The sequence below is a fragment of the Pelophylax lessonae genome (assembly GCF_965119305.1).
Source record: "Pelophylax lessonae genome assembly, chromosome: 1".
Taxonomy (NCBI): domain Eukaryota; kingdom Metazoa; phylum Chordata; class Amphibia; order Anura; family Ranidae; genus Pelophylax; species Pelophylax lessonae.
The window spans coordinates 412,566,891-412,584,270 of record NC_138768.1 but is presented as its reverse complement, the minus strand read 5'-3'; the positions used below and the strand labels follow the sequence as shown (position 1 = coordinate 412,584,270).

Below are 17,380 nucleotides of genomic sequence, written 5' to 3'. Positions count from 1 at the left end.
CCAAACGATTTTTAAAAATATTAAAGGGAAACTTGTGCTAAGAAAGCTGATGTTACAGTTATTTACATAATCCCCCACCCCCCTCAGTGCAACCTTACCTTCCCCTCTGTTTAACCACTTGCCGCCCGTCATTTAGCAAAATGACGGTGGCAAAGTGGTTGCTCTATCCTGACTGGCCATCATATGACATCCAGCAGGATGGACCGCTCTGCACAGAGCGGTGATCGGTGTTGCGGTGTGTCACTCTGGCACACCGCATCTCCGATCCTGGTAAAGAGCCTATGACGTAGGCTCTTTACCATGTGACCTGCTGTGTCCAATCACAGCTGGTCACATAGTAAATAGGAAGTGCCGTTGATCGTCTTTCCTCAGTTTGCGCCTGACAGGCGCGAGTATAGGGGAGCCGATCGGCGGCTCTTCTGACGGGGTGGGGGGGGTCTGGGCTGGTAATTAGAGCATTGATTACCAGTGCAGACCATTGGGGGATGCCACTAGAGCCACCAGGGATTGCCCATTTATTGCCACCAGGGATGCCCACCCATGCCACTAGGGATGCCAATCAGTGCTCAGGGAGCCTGCCAGTGCCCTCCTTATCAGTGCTGCCCATCATTGCCATATATCAGTGCCCATCAGTACCACCTATCAGTGCTGCCTATCAGTGCCCACCAATGCTGCATATCAGTGCTACCTATCAGTGCCACATATTAGTGTCCATCAGTGCTGCATATTAGTGCCTTACCATCAGTGCCACCCCATCAGTGCCTGTCAGTACAGCCTCATCAGTGCACAAAAAAAGTATTTATTTACAAAATATTATAACATATACAAAAAACTTTTTTTTCTTCAAAATTTTTTATTTAGCAAAAAAGAAAAAAAACTTGCGGTGATCAAATACCACCAAAAGAAATCTCTATTTGTGGGGAAAAAATTACATAAATTTGGTTTAGGTACAGTGTTGTATGACCGCGCAATTGTCATTCAAATAGCAACAGAGCTAAAAGTTGAAAATTGGCCTGGGCAGGAAGGGGGTGAAAGTGCCCTGTATTGAAGTGGTTAAGCGATCCTTGCTGTGCTAGCCTGCCTGGCACTGCACAACCTTTGAAACCAAAACATTCCCGTGTTTTTTACTTTTAATGCACATGTGCACTGCGGGCCCACTCATTCTTATGGGTGAGCTGTACTGCTCTGGCAGCATATCTACTCCTCATGTCCTATGCCATATGCAATCTATGGCATGATAATAAAAGTTTTGCAGCACGTAATTATACTAAATAATGAGCACAGAGTGTCTACTCCCCCAACCATGCTTATTTTTATTTTGCTCCCCTGCAGGTAAAAGCAATGGCAGAGGAATGTTCTCACAAGAAGACAGCACTTGATTCCTTAAAGCAGAGAATAAATGTAGTCACCAAGGAGAAGTCACATTATGAGCAAATATACTACAAAATAAAGGAAGAATTAGAGAAAAAGGTATTTAACTTTCCTAATGTATTTTACTATCTTTGCTTAGGTGGACCATTCATACAATGAGATGTGGTGATGACCCTGCCTATGTTGGCCCTGTCATAGGCAACAAAGTCAGCACTTTACTTGCTTGCTGAGGTCAACCGGTTGCAATCTAAGAGACTGCAGAACTAAGTATTGTTCAAGCAGGCACATAGGAAATTTGTATGGCGTGCTTTCAGAGAGAACAGATAGCTAAGTACTGTTCACTAAAGATTAGCTAGGTACAAGCAACACAAATGGACAAAATAGAGGAAATAACCTTGTGTAGATGAAGGAAATTGTGTAGCATACACAAAAGGAATATTCTGAAGACAATTTACATTTTTTTTTTAGTACTTTATCAGCCACTGCATACTTTTTCAGGTTTTTTTTTTTTATTACTTTATCAGCCACTGCATACTTTTTCAGTTTTTTTTTTTTAATACTTTATCAGCCACTGCATACTTTTTTCTCCTCTACACATAGCTAGCAACTGGCAAAATAACTCTTTACTTTAGATCAGGATTTCTCAACCAGGGTTCCTCCTGAGGTTGCTAGGGGTTCTTCGAGCAATGGGCAATTTCTGCCTCTCAGATAAGTTCCCAATGACACCATTGTTCCTTTTAGCTATCTGTTAGGGGGTAATTCTTCGAAATGATGACAAGAGTAAGGAGCATTCATCCCGCTGTCATACTAATGTGTCATGGGTTGTGGATTTTTAATTTTTAGCAGGGGTTCCCCGAGACCAGAAATTTATTTCAAAGGTTCGTCTGTGTTGAAAAGGTTGAGAAAGGCTGCTTGAGATGATTCAAACTAATCACAGTCTCATAACAGTGTTATTTACGTGAACTAAGGTTTATTTTGCACAGAGGTGCTTACTTTTTGTATCTTAATCCCTGTTCTTCATTAAAGCTTTTATGAAATCACTTTTAGGACACGCTAAAAAGCATTCTATGGCGTGGTATAAAGATAGAAAAATATTTTGAAATTCATAAATATTAAATTTTCAGTACTGAAATAAGACTGAAGTGCATTTTAAAGAACAACTGAATGTACACAAATGTATGTGTTACAGAATGTAAAAGTCAGCGACTTGGAAGGAAAAATGGTTGAAGCTGAACATGCCATGTCTGAACTGGAAATTGCTGCTAAACAACAACTTCACAACTTAGCAATGCAGAGTGAACAAGCCTTGGAGGTGGCACAGAATAAATTGTTACATGGCAATAGGAAGATTGAGGAATTTGAAACATTTATAAAGGTACATGGAAATGTATTGTTTATTTGTTTTTATTTTTTTTGTTAATACTTGAAATCATAACGATTTCAGAATTGTGTGTCAGATACTTCAGAACTGGGAAAAGCAAATCAGTTTGTTTTTTTTTTATGTGTTTTTCCCAGATTTCTTGTTCTGTGTTTTATACACCAGCCCAGAGGTTCTACTGAATGGAACTGAAGCTCATGAAACTCATGTCTTCATTAACCACTGAAGGACCAGGCCATTTTTTGCGATACGGCACTGCATTACTTTTTAATTGACAATTGCACAGTCATGCGATGCTGTACCCAAATAAAATTGATGTCCTTTTTTCCCCCACAAAATAGAGCTTTCTTTTGGTGGTATTTGATCACCTCTGCGGTTTTTTTTCTTTGCGTTGAAAAAAAAAAAAAAAAAAGAGCGACAATTCTGAAAAAAAAACAAAACAATATTTTTTACTTTCTGTTATAAAACATATCCAAAAAAAAAAAAATAATTTTCATCAATATAGGCCAATATGTATTCTGCCATATATTTTTGGTAAAAAAAAATCCCAATAAGTGTATACTGATTGGTTTGCGCAAAAGTAATCACGTCTAAAAACTAGGGAATAAATAGATTTGTCATTTTTATTTCTTTTTTATTACTAGTAATGTCGGCAATCAGCAATTTTTAGCGACACTGCGACATTGCAGCGGACAGCTCAGACCCCTAACTGACACTTTTGAGGGGACCAGTGACATTACTACAGTAATCAGGGCTAAAAATATGCACTGGCACTGTACTAACACTGTCAGGGAAGGGGTTAACACCAGGGGCGGTCAAAAGGTTAAGTGTGCTCCTAGGGTGTGCTTTCTAACTGTGTGGGGGATGGACTCAATAGATGAACACAGAGACCTGTGTTCCTAAATAGTAGGAACACAGGATCCCTGTGTTTGTCTTTGACAGAACTGCGCTCTGCCTTGTTTACATAGGTAGACCGCCATTCTGTCTCTATGGGGAGCCATCACAGGTGGCCAGCGGACAGAAATTGCTTGTATAGCTTATTTCTACTGCTGAAACTAGGCCACAACACAGCAGTTTGATGGACATTGGTTTTAACACTTCATAAAATGTATAATGCTCTGATCACATTCGGAGTTCATTTGCAAACCTTAGATGGCCCTCTCATCATATATTTGGATAAGCCACAGATGTCTTGTTCTGTACTTTTACTTTATGGCTTGTTAGAAAATATGTTATTTCTTTTTGTACCTGATTGATACTTAATCCATCATAGTGGTCTACTTTGTGTGTACTGTATATTATGCTTCTTGTTGATTTTATTCAATACAACTTTTAAACAAGAAAAATTAAAATAACAAAGTCCCTCCTGTTTTTGGTTCCATCCAGGATACAATTGCCTTGCAGAGTAAGTCAAAACTGATGTTTCAGAGTCACTGGCTCTCAGAAACATGACTCTCTCAGTATCCTTAGTGGATTCAATATCAAGTGAGATCCCCAAACTGCAAATACAGCCATCTTTTTTGGTCCCTATAGAGGAGGTTTATAGAAGTGACAAAGCAATCAAATGGTCTAAGGGTGTGCTGAAGGGTTGTGAATATTTTTCGTGCTTCAGTGGACACCCGTATTGCCATTGTTCCAAATACACTATATTGCCAAAAGTATTGGCACGCCTGCCTTTACACGCACATGAACTTTAATGGCATCCCAGTCCTAGTCCGTAGGGTTCAATATTGAGTTTGCCCACCCTTTGCAGCTTTGACAGCTTCAACTCATCTGGGAAGGTTATCCACAAGGCTTAGGAGTATGTATATGGAAATGTTTGACCATTCTTCCAGAAGCTCATTTGTGAGGTCAGGCACTGATGCTGGAGGTAAGGCCTGGCTTGCAGTCTCTGCTCTAATTCATCCCAAAGGTGCTCTATCAGGTTGAGGTCCGGACTCTGTGCAGACTAGTCAAGTTCCTCCACCTTGCTCATCCATGTCTTTATGGAACTTGCTTTGTGCACCGGTGTGCATCCATGTTGGAACAGGAAGGGACAATCTCCAAACTGTTCCCACAAAGTTAAGAACATTAAATTGTCAAAAATGTCTTGGTATGCTGAGGCCTTAAGCGTTCCCTTCACTGGAACTAAGGGGTCAAGCCCAACCCCAGAAAAACAACCCCACACCATAACCCCCCCCCCCCCCCGACACACACACACACACACCGCCTAATAATTTGCAGGCATACAATATGCCTTTGCCTTGTGTAATACCATAAAAAAATTGCTCAAGGGCAGTCCTTAAACCACTGATCTAAAAGAAGCCAGTGTGCAGCCACCACCACCATAGTTCATGTCTGTGCATACTGCTGTCCTGTGAAGAAACTGAACTTTATTATCTCCACACCATTAACCACTTACCGGCCGCCCGCTGACGATTTACGTCGGTACTTTGACGCTAAATACCGGGTTATTGCAGCAGATAGCTGCCATAACCCTGGTATTTTTCGAAACGGCGGGCAGTCCTCTTTAAGATAAGGGTGGTCCCAGTGGCGGATTCAGAAGAGGTCCCAACCCCTCCCACCGCATCCCGGTCTTTTTTTCCTCTTAACAGGCCCGCCGGCAGCGGGGAAAAAGAGACGATCTTCTCTCCTCACAGACTGGAAAAGATGGCCCCCACTCGACTGTATGGTCTTGAAGCAACCGCTTTTAAGACCCAATTTTTTTTCAGCAATTTTTATTTTTTTTTTATTTTTTTTTTAATGTAGTTGTGAGGTCTGAGGTCTTTTTGATCCCAGATCTCACAATAAAGAGGTCCTGTCATGCTTATTTCTATTACAAGGGATGTTTACATTCTTGGTAATAGGAATAAAAATGATCAAAAAAAAAAAAAAAAACTGTGTAAAAATAATAAATAAAATAAATAGGAAAAAAAATTAAAGTATCCTGTCCCCGTTAGCTCATGCGCAGAAGCGAACGCATATGCAAGTCCCGCCCCCATATGTAAACGGTGTTCAAACCACACATGTGAGGTATCGCCGCGATCGTTGGAGCGAGAGCAAAAATTTGAGCCCTAGATCTCCTCTGTAACTCTAAGCTGGTAACCTGTAGACATTTTTAAAGAGTCGCCTATGGGGATTTTTAAGTACCAGTGTTTGTCGCCATTCCATGAGCGTGCACAATTTTGAAGCATGACATGTTGGGTATCTATTTACTCGGCGTAACGTTATCTTTCACATTCTAGAAAAAAATTGGGCTAACTTTACTAACTTCTTAATTTTTTTATTAAAAAATGTGACTTTTTACCAAAAAAATTGCGTTTAGAAGACCGCGGCGCAAATACGGTGTGATAAAAAATATTGCAACGATCTCCATTTTATTCTCTAGGGTCTCTGCTAAAAAAAAAATATATGATGTTTGGGGGTTCTAAGTAGTTTTCTAGCAAAAAAAAAAAAAAACGATTTTAGCTTGTAAACAAGAAGTGTCAGAAATAGGCCCGGTCCTTAAAGCGGAGTTCCGGCCACAAAATCGACATAATCGATTTTGTGGCCATCCGCTTGCTTTTCGGCACCTGAAAAGGAAATGGATAGTTACGATTTTTTTTTTTTTTTTACTTACCTTGTTATTGTAGAAAAATATACTCACCTTTCTTCCACTTCCTGCCGCGGCCTGCGTCATCACTTCCGGTTTGCAATGATTCCTGGGAGCTGAACGTCATCGCTCCCAGGAATCAATGCGCCTGCATCAGCCCCACTCGTCACTTCCGGTGCGGCGCCGCATTCCCTGCTAAACAGCTTCTGGGCATGCCCAGAAGCTGGGAGAAGAGGACATGGAAGAGGACGCAGAAGAGGATCGCGCTGGCTTCAGCTGCCCACATCAGAGATGGCAACGCTGGAGAAGAAATTTTAAAGGTGAGTATTTCTTCTTGCAGGTAAGTGCGACCCGGGACAGTACAGAGGCTATCCATTATGGAATGTACTAGCCCTGACTGTCACGGGGGTATTGTTGTTGAAAATGTTTTTTCATGGCCGGAGTGGTTAATAATACAATATCTGGAACAGGTATTGCATTTGTGTAGAATAGAAACTTAAAGTGACCATGTCACGGGGTCAACATAGATACAAGGGTTTACTAGCCCAAGGAGAAAGCTGCTTAATACATACATGCCTGCTGTCCCTTAAAACACCACCTTGTAGTAGAGCTTCTGAAGCTGATCTAACTCGATTTCTTAGGTTGGCCAAATAGCAGGTCCCTCTACTCACCGCTGTGGTTCATCCTGGTGATTCCTAGTCAATGCAGGACACAGTAGGGACTTAAGGGAAGGCAGGAGGAACCATAGCAGCCAGCAGGGGACATGATGTTCCATACAACCACAAGTTTGAAATGGGATCGGGGCTGGGAAGTTTTAGCAAACAGGCCAATACAAAGGTACTGTATGCATACTGCTGTTTTTTTCCTGAGACTGGCGTCTTTGTAACTTTTTTGGTCTGTTGTCAGGGTCACTTTAAATAATGCAGCATTCTTCCTACTGGAAAACTGGATTTTATGCATTTAGTTATGATAAATGCAGCAATATTACTTTTAAGCTACTTACAAGCCATTGAGTATAGTCATACTGACCTTTGAAACGATTTGTCTTCCTAGCTGCTTGTGCTGCCACTCATCAGGTGTTCTCGCCCAGCGCCGGCCTTAGGTGTTCAGGCGCCCTGTGCGAGCTAATCCTGTGGCGCCCCCCCACGCATTTTCTTGCACCTTTTTTGCACTTTATTTGACTTTTCTTTTTTATTATCACTAATAACTTAGCCCCCTTACATCAGAGACCCCACACACAAAGTCCCTCTTAATTTAGAACCCCCCCTACATCAGAGAGCCCCCACACAGAGCCCCCCTCACATCAGAGACCCACCTCACATCAGAGACCCCCTCACATCAGAGACCCCCCACACAAAGCCCCCTCACATCAGAGACCCACCTCACATCAGAGACCCCCTCACATCAGAGACCCCCTCACATCAGAGACCCCCCACACAAAGCCCCCTCACATCAGAGACCCACCTCACATCAGAAACCCCCACACATCAGAGCCCCCCTCACATCAGAGATCCCCACACAGAGCCCCCCTCACATCAGAGGCCCCCCACACAAAGCCCCCCTCACATCAGTGACCCCACACACAGAGCCCCCTTACATCAGAGACCCCCCACACAAAGCCCCCCTTAAATCAGAGACCCCCCCACATCAGAGACCCCCCACACAAAGCCCCCCTAACATCAGAGATCCCCCCACACATCAGAAACCCCCACATCAGAGAACCCCCACACAGAGCCCCCCTTACATCAGAGATCCCCCACACATCAGAAACCCCCACATCAGAGAACCCCCACACAGAGCCCCCCTTACATCACAGACCCCCCCACAAAAAGCCCCCTTACATCAGAGCCCCCCCACATCAGAGACAGCCCCCCACATCAGAGCCCCCCTCACACAGAGCCCCCCCTTACATTTTTGGAAGGAGACCTCACACAGCGCTGTCTGGACTCTGCAACTTTTTTTTTTTTCTTTAAACTTCCCGCCCACACATCCCTGGGGAGTGTGGGCGGGGTAGGAGGAGAAGGGCGGGGCGAGGACGAGCTGACGATCCCTGCAGGGACGAGGGAATCTCTCACCGTGGTGCTTCGGAGGCTGAGCTGTGTGTGATACACAGCTCGCCTCAGACTGTCAGCGCTGCAGTAGGTGAGGTGACCAAGGCACAGTGGGAGGTAAGCGGCGGCCGCGGCCTGTGTTAACCCTGTCCAGGCCGCGGTCGCCGCTTACCTCCCGCTGTGCCTGATCTTCTGCGAGCTGTGATGGCCGCACGGCGCCCTTGTTGCCCATGGCGCCCTGTGCGGCCGCACGGCTCGCACACCCCTAAGGCCGGCCCTGTTCTCGCCTTCCTTTACTTCTCACGCTAAGTCTGTATTTACTCTACATGAGTAGTTAGCAAACTTCCCAGCACTGGATCACATCAATGCTAATCATTTTCCCCCCAAATGAAATTTAACATTACAGCTTTAGTATCACTGTATGGCCTCAAGCACTAGAATAAAATACACAATTTGGTAGCATAGGGTTTTTATTGAATGTAGCAGTTCTTGTATAAATGGTGCATAGTTCAACACCAGTCCCCAATGCAATGTTTTTTTGCATGTAATGACCTCTATTACGTGTAGAGGTGCCGTCATACCACAGAAAAGGATTTCACCTTCCTATCAACGGAACAGAACTCTTACTCAAGGATAGACTACTTCCTAGTGAACAAATGGCTCCTGCAGCAGACCTCTGACTAATTTAACCTGTTACATGGTCTGATCACGCCCGACTTTATATAACTGTGGACTCACCCAAATCATACTCAACCCCCAAACTATGGAAAGCCAACACATACGTCATGAAATCCTCACCATACATGGATATGCTAGACTGAAAATTAGAGGTCTTTTTTGATCCTAACATTGGATCAGTGGATACTGCAGCCACTTTGTGGATGGCTCACAAGGCGGTCATCAGGGGGGTCCTGATACAGTTAGGCACAATTGCGAAAATGTCTTCCTCCTCCTCATTCCCCAGAGAAATGCTAACGGAAACCGTCATAGCTCTACCAAAACCTGGCAAAGATCCAATAACCCCTGCAAAACTTCAGGCCCATATCCCTGCTTAATGTGGATCTCAAGTTGTATGCGAAAATCTTAGCTACTAGGTTTCATAAACAGACCAAACTGGGTTTCTTAAGGGACACCAATCCTTTGATGCTACGAGACGCCTAGTTAACATTACCCACCTAGCACGCAGCTCCGGAATGCCTTCTCTGCTTCTATCCCTAGACACAGAGAATGCGTTCAATACACTACATTCGGGTTACCTGAAAAGCTGTACTATCCAAATTTCGCTTTTCTGACAAAATCCTGTCGGCCATCTTGGCTCTCTAATCTTGCCCCTCAGCGCATGTATATGTGGCAAAAATTATATCATCCCCATTTAATATATCCAACAGCACACGCCAAGGATACCCATTATCTCCTCTCATATTTGGTCTAGCCATGGAACCCTAAGCGGAACATGTCCATTCTTTGAAATTGATCACAGGCTTCCAATCGGGTACCACTGAGCACAAAATCAGCCTATTTGCAGACAACATCATTCTAATACTTACAAACCCCTATCCCTGCCACTAACCTTCTGGCCATGCAATACCTATTCTATTGGGCTGAGTCGGGTATAGCGTACCTGGGGATTACCCTCACCAAGAACCCAGTCAATCTATTCAAAGAAAACTACCTCCCTTTCAAACAAAAATTTCAACAGTCTCTCTCACAAATCTCTAAACATGAACTCTCCTGGGCCGACAGAGTAGCTGCATTTAAAATGACTACCCTCCCACAAATTTTGTACCTATTCTGATCCCTTCCTATACCTATTCTGAACTCATACCTTAAGTCCCTACAATCATTACTACCCAAATTTATATGGCAAGGCAAGAGACCCAGAGTAGCAAGAGTCAGACTCATCAAACATATATCAGTGGGTGTCTCAGAATAAGTAGAGATTGCAGACTACTACTATGCCATTGTTCTCGCCTAACTTAAAGAGTGGTTTACACCGGACCCACAATCTTTGTGGGGTACAATTGAATGCCATATCATCCCATATGAGAACCTTAAACTTTGGCTCCGTAGCTTCCCTCCGAGAAGTGTAATCCCATCCCATCCCAACCCCCCCATCATTGCATCTGCCAGAGTCTGGCGTAAATTTACCTCCACTTCATGGGAATTCATCCCGATCTCACCCATTAGCCTACCAATATCTACCCTACTAATCCCAGAATTAAACCTCAAACAATGGCCTCACTCTTCCTCCCTAGAGATGATATTCTCTTGAATTGACAGATAAAAACATTCCACCATCTACAGGTAGATATTAAGCTGCCCCCAGCATCCTAATACCAATACCTACAAATTGTACATGGTCTACAGCACAATCCTCACCTCCATACCCAGCCAAGCCCTTACATTCTACTCTACCAAAACGAAGTCCTCCAAAGGTATCTCACTGTTCTATTGTTTTCTCCAAGAATAACAAACTTTCCACCATTTACTCCCATTTCTCCAGTGGGAAAGGGATCTAGAACACTCCTACTCCTCTCAACAATGGAAGGCGGCTTTCCAATCCATCTACATCACTTTGGGAATTAACCCAAAGTATAACACAACATAGGTACCTAACCCCGCTCAGAATTGCTACCTTTTTGATCCTCTTGCATCTACAGAATGTTGGAGGAAATGTGGAACTAAGGGCTCTCTATTTCACATACTTTGGGTTGCCCACGACTACTCACATACTGGATAGAAGTACATAATTTGATTACACAAGTCACTCATATTAACAGAATTGAATAGAAAAAATAGTGCAGCGCTAATATTCAAACATGAACAAATGACACAAACAAAATGAGATAAAAATGAGAAGAAGATAAGTCCATGCAATGCCCGTGGAGTAAGGGTGAGGAAAGGGGTCCTGAATATAACAGTTCAACTCATTCACATGTAATGGGGAAACATAAAGGGCAGACCCATAGTGTAATACTATTAACTTCTTTATTGAAATAGCATAAAAGACAGCCTCTTACTTTTGTGTGGATAAAAGCCAGCGATAAAGTGACAGATAATCTTGTCTTGGAGAGTCCTGCTCGGACCTCACCAGACTCCAGATGGCAGCGGGTGACGTCGGTAGCTCCACCTTCCCCCCGTACGCGTGGCGTCTCCCAATGGGCGGAGACTTCTTCAGCGGTTTTGTTTCCCCATTACATGTGAATGAGTTGAGCTGATCCAGGAAGTGGTCACAGGCTTACAGCGTTCTCTGATTGGGGCTTCCCTGTTATGCCATTTTAAGAGGATGTATTATCGAGGAGCCATTCTGAGAGAGGAATTACATGCTTAATCCAAGTGTTATTAAGGTGAGAGGCCAACTTAGAAGGTGGTGGATATCAGTGCACTAAGAGCACCAACTGTTATATTCAGGACCCCTTTCCTCACCCTTACTCCATGGGCATTGCATGGACTTATCTTCTTCTCATTTTTATCTCATTTTGTTTGTGTCATTTGTTCATGTTTGAATATTAGCGCTGCACTATTTTTTCTATTCAATTCTGCATACGGGTGTTCTAGTTTGACCTGAGTGTCCAGCAGCTACAAATTTCTGATCTGTGTTACTGTGCGCTGATATTTCTTTTATTTACTCATATTAACAGTCCCCCATCACCAGACCTAGCAATCTTAAACTTAAATATTGATACCATTCCTTATAACTTCCACAAAGTAATAGCTCACATCCTACTAGCTGCCAGACAAAATATCACCAAACGTTGGAAGATGCTAAACATCCCCTCAATCACTTGTGTAGAAAAACAGGTCCAAAACCACTCCTCATATGAAACTACCCTAGCAACTGATAGAAGTGCTCCTATCAAGGTAGCTAAGGCCTGGGAACTATGGTTGATTTGGTATGACTCCCACACTAAACTCTGCATATATATTATTTAATCAATCTATAAGGCAAACAGTGCACAACCCCTCTCCCCTTCCCCCTAAAGCCTTTGCTCTGTTTCCCCCTCAATCTCTCTATTCCCTTTTCCCCCTAGGCTCTGCCCTTCTTCATATTCAAAGATAACCACTCAACTATTTTAGGAATTTGCCCCCAGAGGGTTTGTTATGAATACATTTATACTTATGTTTATCTGAAAGTTGCTGCAAATCCGAACGCATGCGGTTGCTAAACCCAAATGGCATGCGGCAAATCTCCCATTTCTCACTGTTGTAGCTACAGTTTTGATTCATATCTATTGATAATATTGTGACTCCCCCTCAGAGGGGTCATTTCTGTATCTATGTTTGTATCTTATGACATCTGTATTATCTCAAGAGCCTTGCATCTCTGTATTTGTATATCTTTTTAAAAGTTCAATAAAAATCTATTGAAACCTAAATTGTGCATAGTTAAACTGAGATATACATTTTCTGCAAGTGCTTTGAGGGCAAAGTTTTATTTAACCTTATGTTTTTTAATTATATTTACATTCCCGTTGTTTTAAATCACTCGCATTTTGATGCTACAGAGCAAGTGAGCTGTCCAGGTTGATGTACTGGAGGTATCAGTACTGAGAAATCTCTAGTTGGGAGGTTGTATATAAATATGATTGACTGTTGCATGCCAGGCACACTTATTCTACTCCTTGCCATCCCACACTTCGACTGGGAACAACTTTGTTTCTTCAGCATTATTACTGCCAGTGTTTTATACAGTTAGATCACTGACATATTACAACAAGGTTAATAGAGAGGCATAGACAGGATTATTAGCATAGAAAATATTAGGTGCATAAATGCAAACTGGCATGTGAATCAGTACATGCCCTTGAGGGCTTAGTGTTCATGAATACAAAAACTGCTGGAAGTGATTCTTTACAATATGGAAGCCAACTGGTCTCTACTTTGCTTTCTTGATTGCTGAATTAGTTGGAAATGCAGTTCTAAAAGTATTTTTCTGGTAGAGAGAGAGTTTGCAAATAGTTCTATAGACCCCAAAGGATCTGAGTTATCAGTCATCGGTCCACTGTGCTTTGATGAATTTTAGACACTTTCTCTGTAATAATAAGAACATTTGTGTAATTTATAGGAGATAAGGGGATGTCTCCTTCGGTCATATAAAATATTTTATCTTGCAGTTGTTAGACATGACAGAGCCACTCATCTATGCTGTGTTATCACTGGCATTATTCAACATGACATCTCTCAGGCCCTGGAGACATCTCGCATTTTACTTTATCAGTAAACTGTGACTATCCACCTCAGTGCCCTGAAGCTAGCGAAACCCTTGAGTGCTCAGCCTTGAATTATATGCAAAAGGCGCTGTTTGTGCTTTACATGCATCTTGTGCATAGATATCATTGCTCTCTGTTTACAACCATGGTAAAAACGTTGGCAGTGCAGAGCAAATGTGTATCTGCTGCATTGCAGCTTGGAATACCCAAATCAAGGGGAAAGAAATAAATGGTAATATTGGTGCTGTTTTTTTACCATACCCCTTCATATGCACACCTTAGAGCTAACTCTAGCAAATAAAAAAGACAGATGCCTACAAACAAAAATACATCTAAACAAAAGGCATTTTTATTTAGGTCATCTTTGCTGTGGTTACGTAAACTCCCAGTGGTTATTTGACAGGTTGTGCTGAGAAATAGTGGTGTGATATTGAGGAGGTTTCATGGGAGGTGCTTGTTATGTATAGCATTTACCAGATTGGAGAAAGATCCTTGAATTGCCCTAATCCAGCCTGCAGGATATGGATGATTCTGCAGTCAGATAATATGGCTGCTTTAGCGAGCGAGAATTCAGCACATCTAAGTATTTGACGAGCACAATAGGGGTCTTGTCACTGCTATGAAGACTATAGGGGAAAAGACAGTAATAAGTAAAAGGCAATGAGACTACAGGTGTTCAGTGTTTACATATCATTTGAACCTTTCAGTTTTGATGGGCTGGTGGTTTAAATTTATATGATGGACAGCATCTGCCAAGTGGGCTTCAAATGATCCAATAACGTTTGTTGGTTGATTAGCCAATTATCCATTCCTTGGCCTGAATTACAGTGGGGATCGAAAGTTTGGGCACCCCAGTTAAAAAATTGTATCAATATGCATAAAGAAGCCAAGGAAAGATTGGAAAATCTCCAAAAGGCATCAAATTACAGATTAGACATTCTTATAATATGTCAACAAAATTTAGATTTTATTTCCATCATTTACACTTTCAAAATAACAGAAAACAAAAAAATGGTGTCTGCAAAACTTTGGGCACCCTGCAGAGTTGTAAACACTTTTTGTAGCCAGCTAAGAGTCTTTCAGTTCTTGTTTGAGGTATCTTTGCCCATTCTTCCTTACAAAAGTCTTCCAGTTCTTTGAGATTTCTGGGCTGTCTGCCACGCACTGCTCTTTTAAGGTCTATCCATAGATTTTCCATTATGTTGAGGTCAGGAGATTGTGAAGGCCATGGCAAAACCTTCGGTTTACGCGTCTTGATGTAATCCCCCGTGGATTTCGAGGTGTGTTTAGGATCATTATCCATTTGTAGAAGCCATCCTCTCTTTAACTTCAGCTTTTTCACAGATGGCATCAAGTTACCATCCAAAATTTGCTGAAATTTTATTGAATCCATTTTTCCTTCTACTCGTGAGATGTTCCCTGTACCACTGACTGCAATACAACCCCAAAGCATGATTGATCCACCCCCATGCTAAACAGTTGGACAGAGGTTCTTTTCATTAAATTCTGTGCCCCTTCTTCTCCAAATGTATCTTTGCTCATTCCAGCTAAAAAGTTCAATCTTAACCTCATGAGTCCACAGAACGTGTTTCCACAATTCATCAGGCTTGTCTATATGTTCATTTGCAAAGTTCAAACGCTGATTTTTGTGGTGAGGACGTAGAAGAGGTTTTCTTCTGATGACTTTTCCATGAAGACCATATTTGTACAAGTATCTCTTTATAGTGGAATAGTGTACCACAACTCCAGTGTCTGCCAGATCTTTCTGGAGGGATCGTGCAGTCAAACGTGGGTTTTAAATTGTTTTTTTCACAATCCTGCGAGCTGTTCTATCTGATATTTTTCTTGGTCTTCCAGATCTTGCTTTAATTTCCACTGTTCCTGATGACTGCCATTTTTTAATTACATTCCGAACAGAGGATATTGACATCTGAAAACGCTTTGCTATCTTCTTATAGACTTCTCCAGTATTGTGAGCGTCAACTATTTTCAGTTTCAGTTTTCTAGACAACTGCTTAGAAGATCCCATGGTGCTGATTGTTGGGGCAAGGTCAGATGAGTCTGGGCATTTAAAACCTTTGATATTGACATCACCTGCTCTTCCCAGACGATGATTGAGAACAATCCATGACACTGGCAGGTCTCAGCCTTGCAAAGGGGGCAGTGCATGCTATAAATTCTGCAGGGTGCCCAAACGTTTGCAGACGCCATTTTTTTGTTTTCTGTAATTTTGAAAGTGTCAATGATGGAAATAAAATCTAACTTTTGTTGACATATTATAAGAATGTCTAATCTGCAATTTGATGTCTTTTGGAGATTTTTCATCTTTCCTTGGCTTCTTTATGCACATTAATACAAATTTTTACCTGGGGTGCCCAAACTTTCGATCCCCACTGTACATATGTGGCCACGTAAATCAGCAGTAGCTTTGACAACTTGCAGCTGTTTAGTTGTTAAGTCCCAATATTCATTCACTGACATAATATGGACTGGCATGGTGGGATTTGCAGTTTATTAGCAGTTTTTTCTTTTTCAGCCCGATGTTAGCTTTTTAACCTCTTGCCGACCGCCCACCATAGTATTACTGCGGCAGGAAGGCTCGGCTGCGCAAAATCACGTAGTACTACATGATTTCATGCACTAAGTCGCGGCAGCGCGTGCATGCCACCAGAGCAGCGCTCCCACTGTGTTTAGACACAGGAGGAGGCAGGCCGCGGGAGGAGCGGCGGGGATCGTCAGATAAACTGATAGAAGACCCGCCTGCTTATGTAAACATAGCAGGCGAGTCTTCTCACACGGGCAGGGAGAGATCAGAAGTTTCAGCTATGCTGAAACCCCGATCTCTCTGTTCCTGTCTCAGAACCATTCCCCCACACAGTTAGTAAGCATATTTAGGTACACATTAACCCCTTTGATCACCCCCAGTGTTAACCCCTTCTCGGCCTGTGTCATTTTATACAGTAACAGCGCATAATATTTAGCACTGATTACTGTATTAATGTCACTGGTCCCCAAAAAGTGTCAGAAATGCCAGGGGCCCGATCTGTCTGCCGCAATGTCGCAGTCCCGCTAAAAAATGCTGATCGCCGCCATTGCTAATAAAAACAAAAAAAATGAATAAAAATTCCAAAAATCTATCCTGTAGTTTGTAAACACTATAATTTTGGGGAAAAGAATTAAAATACGCTTTTTGGGATTTTTTTTTTACTAAAAATATGTAGCAGAATACAAATTGGCCTAAACTGATAAAAAAAAAATTAGATTTCTAAATTTTTTTTATTGGGAACGTTTTATAGTAGAAAGTAAAAAATATGGCGTTTTTTTTTTTTTTCAAAATTGTTGCTCTTTTTTTATTTATAGCTCAAAATCTAAAAACCGCAGAGGTGATCAAATACCACCAAAAGATAGTTATATTTGTGGGGAAAAAAGGACATCAATTGTATTTGGGTACAGTGTCGCACGACCGCGCAATTGTTTGTTAAATTAATGCTGAGCCGAATCGCAAAACATGGCCTGTTCATTAAGGGGCTAAAACCTTCCGGAGCTGAAGTGGTTAATTCAACACCTAAAGTAGTTGTAAAGGCGCAAGGTTTTTTACTTTCATGCATTCTTCAGCAGCCCACCCTTATACTTACTTCAGCCCCATCTCAATCCAGCGATGTGCACAAGAGCCTCTGCTCTGCGGTGTCTCTGCATTCTCATTGGCTGAGACAGCAGCAGGAGCCATTGGCTCCTGCTACTGTCCACGACAGGCAGTGAACTAATGAAGAAAGATTGGACAGAAAGAGCAGTGGTTTGA

At 42.3% G+C, this 17,380-nt stretch overlaps 1 protein-coding gene across 1 annotated transcript in view; it reads left to right on the top strand.

Moving 5' to 3' along the window:
- CNTLN (centlein) overlaps nt 1–17,380 on the top strand; it is a 712,784-nt gene that overhangs the window by 650,519 nt on the left and 44,885 nt on the right. The window contains exons 23-24 of the mRNA XM_082272784.1: nt 1,333–1,470; nt 2,561–2,746. Of these exons, the coding sequence (XP_082128910.1) occupies nt 1,333–1,470; nt 2,561–2,746 (324 nt within the window). The remainder of the gene's footprint in view (nt 1–1,332; nt 1,471–2,560; nt 2,747–17,380) is intronic.